Source organism: Alexandromys fortis, unplaced genomic scaffold (assembly GCF_014885135.2).
Source record: "Alexandromys fortis isolate MF-2015 unplaced genomic scaffold, M_Fortis_MF-2015_v1.1 scaffold_21, whole genome shotgun sequence".
Taxonomy (NCBI): domain Eukaryota; kingdom Metazoa; phylum Chordata; class Mammalia; order Rodentia; family Cricetidae; genus Alexandromys; species Alexandromys fortis.
In genome coordinates this window covers 16477088-16484831 of record NW_026067905.1, presented here as the reverse complement: position 1 = coordinate 16484831, position 7744 = coordinate 16477088, and the positions used below count along the sequence as shown (strand labels likewise).

General features: G+C 38.2%; 1 protein-coding gene across 5 annotated transcripts in view; it reads right to left on the bottom strand.

Moving 5' to 3' along the window:
* Tsen15 (tRNA splicing endonuclease subunit 15) overlaps window positions 1-4992 on the bottom strand; it is a 20645-nt gene extending 15653 nt beyond the window's left edge. For 3 of the 5 annotated variants that reach the window (XR_007590597.1, XR_007590596.1, XM_050135379.1), the window contains exons 1-3: window positions 4782-4991; window positions 2224-2305; window positions 1746-1881 (exon numbers count right to left, since the gene is read on the bottom strand). Coding sequence is in view for 3 of the 5 variants with exons in the window: in XM_050135379.1 (XP_049991336.1) it covers window positions 1746-1881; window positions 2224-2305; window positions 4782-4910 (347 nt within the window). In the remaining 2 variants the exon portion in view is untranslated. Of the gene's footprint in view, window positions 1-1745; window positions 1882-2223; window positions 2306-4781 lie in introns of all 5 variants that reach the window. The other 2 variants (XM_050135378.1, XM_050135377.1) reach the window with 2 other exon arrangements.
* Window positions 4993-7744: the final 2752 nt, after the last annotated feature.

The window sequence follows — 7744 nt, the reverse complement described above, 5'->3', positions numbered from 1 at the left end:
TTTTTTTTTTTTTTGGTTTTTTGAGACAGGGTTTCTCTGTGGTTTTGGAGCCTGTCCTGGAACTAGCTCTTGTAGACCAGGCTGGTCTCGAACTCACAGAGATCCGCCTGCCTCTGCCTCCCGAGTGCTGGGTAATTTTGCTACTGTTATAAATCATAATGTAAATAACTGATATTCAGGATATCTGATATTAGTCCTTGTGGAGGTGGTAACACACAGGTTGAGAACTCTTGTTGTCCCAAACGTGGTATCAATAGACTTCTCCTGTACTAAGATTAAATGCTTATCTGTCCTCCATAGCCCTGCTACTCAATTACCTAGTACAATTATCTAGTACTAGGAATTATCTAGTTCCCAAAACACATTCAATGAACTATTTGAACAGAGGATAATTTTGTTCTTATTCCATCCCACCCAATAATAATCAAATGAGAAAAAAGAAAAAATTATTTTGCAAGTCAACATTTGTACTAGAATACATATTACTTTCATGAAGACATCTTGATCAATATGCCATCACCAACACATTGAATGCGCTCAATACATATAGAATTAAATTTTACTATTCTAAGCAATATTATCTAACAGATGGTATTCATATCATAATGAAATAATAGTAGAAGTCAATAGAAAAATTACAGTAAATATACAAACCCACTGGGATTTACTATGTTCTTGAATGATCAGAGGGCTACTGACAAAGTCAGGGAGGAGACTTTAAAATTTCTAGGATCAAATGAAAATGAAAACACAAGAGAACTTAGGGGTATAGCAATTAGTAAAAGAAAGCTCAAAGCTATAGTGCTTAAGTTAAAAAGTGAGAGGGTCTCAAATAAATAACTTGATGGTCTACCTTAAGGTTTGAGAACCATAAGAAAAACCAAACTAAAAAATAATAGATGGAAAAACAATAATGATGGAGCAGAAATCGATGAAATGGAAATAAAGCAGAATTTACAAAGAACCAAAGACACTAAGAGCTCATTATTTACAAACATAAAACAGACAACCAAATTAATCAGAGATAGGGAATGACTGAACTAAAAATCTGGAGATAAAAGATACTAATGAAATTTGGAGGCTCATTAATGAACTGTTTGAAAAGCTAGATTCCAATAAATTGGAAAATGTATAAGAAATTGATAGAAACACTATCAAACTTAACAAACATAATGGATATAAACTTAAAAAATCTATAAATAGTAATGCGATTAAAGTAGGAATCTCCCAACTAAAAAAAAAAAAAGAAAAAAAAGAAACAACAACAACAACCACAACATGGTTTCACTGTGTGTGTGAAATTTGGGAACTGTATGAGGTGATAAATGAGAAAATAATGGAGAACTGACTGCTGCAAATCAAGGTGAAAGGTGATTATTCATAGGAAAATGGGAGCCCTTTACTGTTGTATCATTTTAAAAAAAAAATTGAAACTCTTAGTAACCTTTTAAAAATTAAAAACAGACCTTTACTTAGAATTCCAAACAGGAAATCCACCTTAAGCTAGACACAAAGATGATGATTATAAAAGAAAGAGCAGACACATATGGTCATATTCAAATTAAGATGTTACTCATTTAAAAACATACCTTAAAACAGTAAGGTGTGAGTTTAAAAAATAAAAATAAGGCCAATGAAAGATTATGGATTAAAATATAAACAGAATTTATAAAAGTGGGAAAAAAAACACAAAGAAACTTACAGGCAATGGGTTTGTTAAACTAAGACAAGAAGTACTCACTCACCTGTTATGGCTGAGGGAAGCAGAAATGGGTGTGGGAACCACAGTCTGTAGCCCCTCCCCTTCTATCTCAGTGCCAAGGAGGCAGATAAGCTGTAGTTCTGGTATTCCTACACAGTTTACTTCATGCCAACTTTTACCTGAAAGAGCACCAAGAAAGCACTCCTTGAGAACAAAAGATAAGCGCTCTAAACTTCCCATATGCAGTAGAGCCAACTTCACTCAAAAGATAAGCACGCTAAATTTCTAATATTCAGGAGAGCAAACTTCACCCGTAATACAACTTCCTCTCTTTGTTTTTCTGATCTTTTCCACAACTTAGTAATTCTCAGCATAAATGAACAGAGATGTGTAAAATTAGCAGGAAGAATTATTAGTAAATAAAAAGTGTTTGCTTATTATATGTGAACAGTGCTATAGGACAACCCAATTCCCCAACCTCCCACACTCCAATAGCAAAACAATATAAGCAAGGAACTTACTCTCCATGAGATCCAGGTAAACCAAGAATGCTATATAAACTTGGGTGGCATCTCCTATATCTAATTCCATCATTTCTAAGTACTGAAAGTCAAAACATAATTGTTAAATAGAGAAGGAAATAGCTCAATATTTTTTTCATTTAACAAGTATTCACTAAATGCATGCATATTATATGTATGTATGTATATAAGCTCTCTTCCAGATTTAATGGAAATTAAAAAGAAAGGTCTTATTTCTGCCCTAAAAAAAAATCTGCAATTGTTAAACACATGCATACAGCCTCCCTTGCTGCATCCAAGACACCACCCTTATCAATCACAAAATCTACGAAGGTTTATGTCCCTTATATGAAATGCAAGAATATTTGTATATAATCTGTGCAATCCTACCACAATTACAATTCAGAATACAATCCAAGTGCTGTATGTTTAGGAATAATGACAATAAAAGTTATGATGTATAAAGTATATGGGAAATTTTTTCAAATGTTTTCAATAGCAAACCCTCCATATACGTAGAACTAGCTATCCTTAATACTGTTAGGCAAATGAATTATAAAATAATGACAGAATGGGAAGTGTTCTCAGGTGATGAACTGGCAAATGTTTCGTGACAGACTGGATGCAAAACAAGCCTGGTAGGACTTGAGTATGGAGGAGAGTAATAGTGTGTGTAACTGTGGAGGGAAGATAAGCTGTGTATATCCAAGAGTCTACAAAGAACATATCGACCAGGAGCAGAGAAAAGTTAAGTATGATTTTCATTGGCTTATGTTATGGGATGTGCTATTTCTCTGGCCTCTAATTTGCAAATAGAAAAACTTCTGCTAATTTCCTCACCACTCCCTTAAGTGGGAGTTCTTTAATTGAGTTTTAAGAAGTAAATACTTCTTTCAGACTTGCTGTTTGTTACAGGAAAAACCAGAAACTAGTCCTGCAGCAGAAAGCCTTGGGCATCCAAACAGTCAGAGAGCAGGTCTATAAACAACAGAAACCTAGTCCTGCAGGGAAAGCCTTGGGCAGAGCCTATGGACAGATGAGATATTTGCAGAACCCTAAGGGGCAGACCTGAGGTCACCTTCTCCTATTTGCTACACAGCAAACAAACAGGTTGGACAGGGTGGGCATCTGTGTGTCTCAAGTCTCAAGAAGTGCTTGACAATAGTACTGTGACATAATTTGGGGTCAGGCTACAAGGTCCATGTGACAAAGCTAAAGATGAATTTTATCCATGTAAAGTACTATGCATTTCTGATTCAAAGAATCAAATAATAAGCTTGTAAATGGGGAAATCCAATAACATCTTAAGCAATTTTCAAATTAAGTAACTAAAGGGTATAACTGGAAAACATATATTATTTCTTTTCCTTTTTAAATCAATTTGTTGATCCTGGAAGAAAAAAAATCAACAGGAAGATTTGGTAGTCGTTAGCTTCAAAGTGAAAAGACTCTGAAAGCAAGAAAATTGTCTAAAAGCAACATCAAACCTAAATGTGGTTTTAAAAGGTTACTAGTAAATACTTATATAGTGCTTTTTTATGTCAAACACCTTATAAAAATGTCCCTATGATGATAAGTACACTATTATCCCATTTTTAAGTGAAAAGACTGAGATACGTCAAAAAAATTGAAGAACAATGAGGTCAGCCAAGTCAAAACGAGTCAAAGTTGGTAAGCAACAGAAAAAAGATTCAAACTGGAGAAGTCTGAATTGGAGTTGTCCACCATGTTCCTAGTTCCTGTCTCTGTTTCTCTGTCTCTCTTGCTCTCCCCTTCCCCGTTGTTATATTTTGTTAAATTTGTTATAATTTGTTAAATTTCTAACATTTCCATGCTATTGTTTTTGGTGAAAATGAATGGAAGAGAGCAAGAAAACATCAAGCTTCTAAAAGTAGGGAAATTGTATTTTCAAATATTCCCCTTTCTTGATTATTTTAGATGCTTATTAAGTTAATAAAGCAAAAGGATAAGTTGCCATTTTATTAATGTACCAATCCAGTTTTCAAGATCCTTACACAACTGTCATTCGTTATGACAAACCACCAGTTTCCCAAGCAGAGGTTAGCAAATTTTTTCCCTTATTTTCCCTGAGGCCAACAACGTTAATAGAACTTGCTCAAACTTTCTGAGAATCCGAAAAATTGTAATTCTGTTCCCGTACAGAATAAAGATGCACACACTTTGGGCCCAAGGCTACGTGTAATGTGCCTGTGTCTAACTAAACACTTTATTTGCGGACCCTTACATCTCAGCCATAGCCCACAGTTGGGTTAACTGTGGATTCAATCAGTTCATCCCAGAAAGGACTACCTAGTTAGGAAAACAGGTATTACTGGACCGTTTATCAGCGGCCTCTGGATTAAGAGCCGCTTTGGCAGAGTGAGAGGAGTAGTGTTAGTCATATAAACAAACAAAAATTGATACTGCGGGCGACCTGCGGCCGTGCACACGGGTCGCCCCCGCCGCGAGGTTGACGTGCGTTCTTCGCCTACACACGGGCGGAGGGGTCGCAGTGAGGAGGGCCGGGTCGGCGCCCGGCTGGCCTCGCGCCTCCTGACCTTAGGGTGTGTGCCCATCCAGGCGTCCTCGGGAGCCCATGTGTGGGGGGTGGCGCCGCCAGCGCGAACGGGACCCGGGCCAAGGCCGCTACAGCCCGGGGTAGGCTCGGAATCGCTGCGCTCCTCCATGCCGCCCGCTCAGAGACCGTGGTGTCCAGCGAAGCCTGCCCGGCCAGCAGCCGAGCCCAGCGCGCGGCAGTTCCGCTTCCCGCCGCGCACACTGGGCGGAGAGAGCCGGCCACGCCCCCTGTCGGGAGGAGGGAGGGGGGGGAGATGCTCTCACCTGCGCGCACGCGCTTGTGAGCCCCCCATCCCCCCCCCCATCCCCCCGGCCTTTATTTTTATTTGTATTTTTCCCCAATCTGAGCAGGTTGTAGGGTGGGGGAAGTTCGCTACAAACCTGACTTCAGATTCCTTCGGCCCTTCGTTAAGTCCTTATTCTCGCCTGAGAAATGAAGGCTTCTATCCTGATCTTAAATTCCTGAGAGCAGGAAAAGGCCCATTCAATTTCCTACCATCGAAGTTTAAAGTAAAAACATAGTTTTAGAGGAGAGGGTAGAAAACGTTGAAGAAATGATGGTCAAATTTTTCACAATTTTAATGAAATACATTTAGGTTCAAAATGATAAATGAATATCAATTCAAAGAGACATGTGTTCATGCTGTTCCAAAACTGCTAAAAACAAAAGAAAAAGAGGAAACTTTGAAGGTATCAGAAAACTAAACACAAGGAAACTCTAACTACAAAGATTCATAAATTACCCTCAAATATGTTATGTTCAGATGAAATCATTATTTTTGCTTCCACAAAACAGCTATTGAGCCCCGTCCCCCAAAGCAAATAGTACTAAAATTAGGAGGCTCCCTGGAGTACCAAACACTGGTGCTACTTCAAGCAATTGGAAATGAACAGACCTTCTTTCTGGCTCCTAAAGACTTAAATCAGTTGAAGAGTTAATAGCATTTGGTTGCTAATCTGAGAAAGGGGATCCTGTAATTCAGGAAAAAAAGATCCAAGGAGATTAGATCCTATGTGAGTGAGACTCAAGCTCAGAAGGGACAATTTATCTACCTTACATTTAGAGGGCAGAGGGTGAGTAGCTGGGAGGAGGGGAGAGAAACCTGGAAAGAGAACGAGAGTGCTAGAAACTGATTTTTCAAGTGAATTAAAATCTATTGTCTAGAAAAATAATGATTCGTGCACACTTATATATAAAGTGCTTCTGACTTTTAATTTCACTGTCCACTAAGAGTTGAGTGAAAATGGAATTTTTGCTGCCAGATTAAGAAATGAAGACTTTAAAGGAGGTCTTGCTGCTTAGGAATGACTAAGAATGAACAGGAAGAATTCAGGACTCTTAGAGAAAGGAACATTTAAAGTAGAGAATCAGAAGGACTCTGTGGCAAGCTGGGAGTGAAATCTACCAGAAAGCAGGGTAGAGTTTCAGCTCTGATAGGCCGCAGGAATTTCCCATTTGTAAATGCTTCAACAATTCGCTAGATTAGAGTACCAAAGAGCTTAGAACAAAAAAACTAGGTAAGTAGCAGTGAATATGATTCCCTCCTGAGTATTGCGTTCTGAGTAACCCATAGTGCTGATTTTCCAAGCTGATATTTGAGCCAGATCATTTTATTCCTACAAAAAAAAAAATCAGTAATGTCTATGCAGAGATATTTAGTTAATCTCAAGAGAAAAAGCCAACACTAAACTGTGATGCAAAGTGCATTGGAAAAAAGGGGATTTTACATAGCATAAGACTGTAACCCCAACTTTTAAAATATCTAGCATTCTAGATCATTTTTATGTATTAATTCTTCACATATGTCCATATGTGTATAACTGCATGTATGATTTGTATACAAACCATATGACTTCTCACTCTCCTGTTTCAAGAGTAGGTGAGATTAATTTTAGTAAAATATTTAGAAAGCTATAATATTTTCCTACTCATATGCAAGTGAATATATGAGGGAACCTCCAACAAGTACAAACATATCCAGAATAAACCAAATACAAGTCTCTGATTCTTTTCATGTATTTGAAGTGCAGTCTAAAGCCTCCATCTACAAAATTAGGATATAATATATTTCATTTTAAGGGCTATTTTGTTGAAATAAGAGCAGCGGCGGCTGCGTCCCCAACACCCCGGCTGCTTGGCTAGCTCATGCCCAAAATAACAACACACAAACTGTATACATTTAAGAACTGCTTGGCCCATGAACTCTAGCCCTTACAGGCTAATTCTCGCACCTGGACTAGCCCATTTCTAATGACGTGTGTAAGCACCCCAAGGTGCGCTTACCGGGAAGAGTCTAGCCTCCATCCATCCTGGTGTCTCTGCTCCAGAGGGCAGAGCTGTTGGGTCTCTCCGGGAGCAGAGCAGAGTCTGACCTCACTTCCTCTTCTGCCCAGCATCCTATTCTGTTTATTCCTCCCACCAATGCTTTAACCTATCAGGGCCAAGCAGTTTCTTTATTGCTCAGCCAATGAAATCAACAGATTGATATATGACACTCCCACATCACTATTTACATTTAGAACAAAGCAACAAAATAAGGTTCCTAGGATAAAAATAAGCAAAATATTTTTGAAGAACATCACTGATGTTTTTAGAGATCATTAGACAAGGTTTAAATACATGGATAGAAAGACCATGCACCCAGAAACACTCAATATCATAAATAAAAAAAAAACTTTATTTAAATTGATCTATTGATTCTCTCAGTCTCCAACAAAAACCAATAGAGATTGTCCTAACAGTTGATGAGCCGGTTCTGAAATGTACTTAAAGGATGCAAAGTATTTAAGGATTTTCTTGCTATAAACCATGGAGTAGACTGCTTAAGAAAGTCTGCAATGAACAGAATATGACGACCTGATGGCATGATATGTGTGTGTGCTACCAGCGCTTGGAAAGCTGAAAGAGGAAGAATCTGAGTTGAAAGCCAGACGGAGGAGCAGC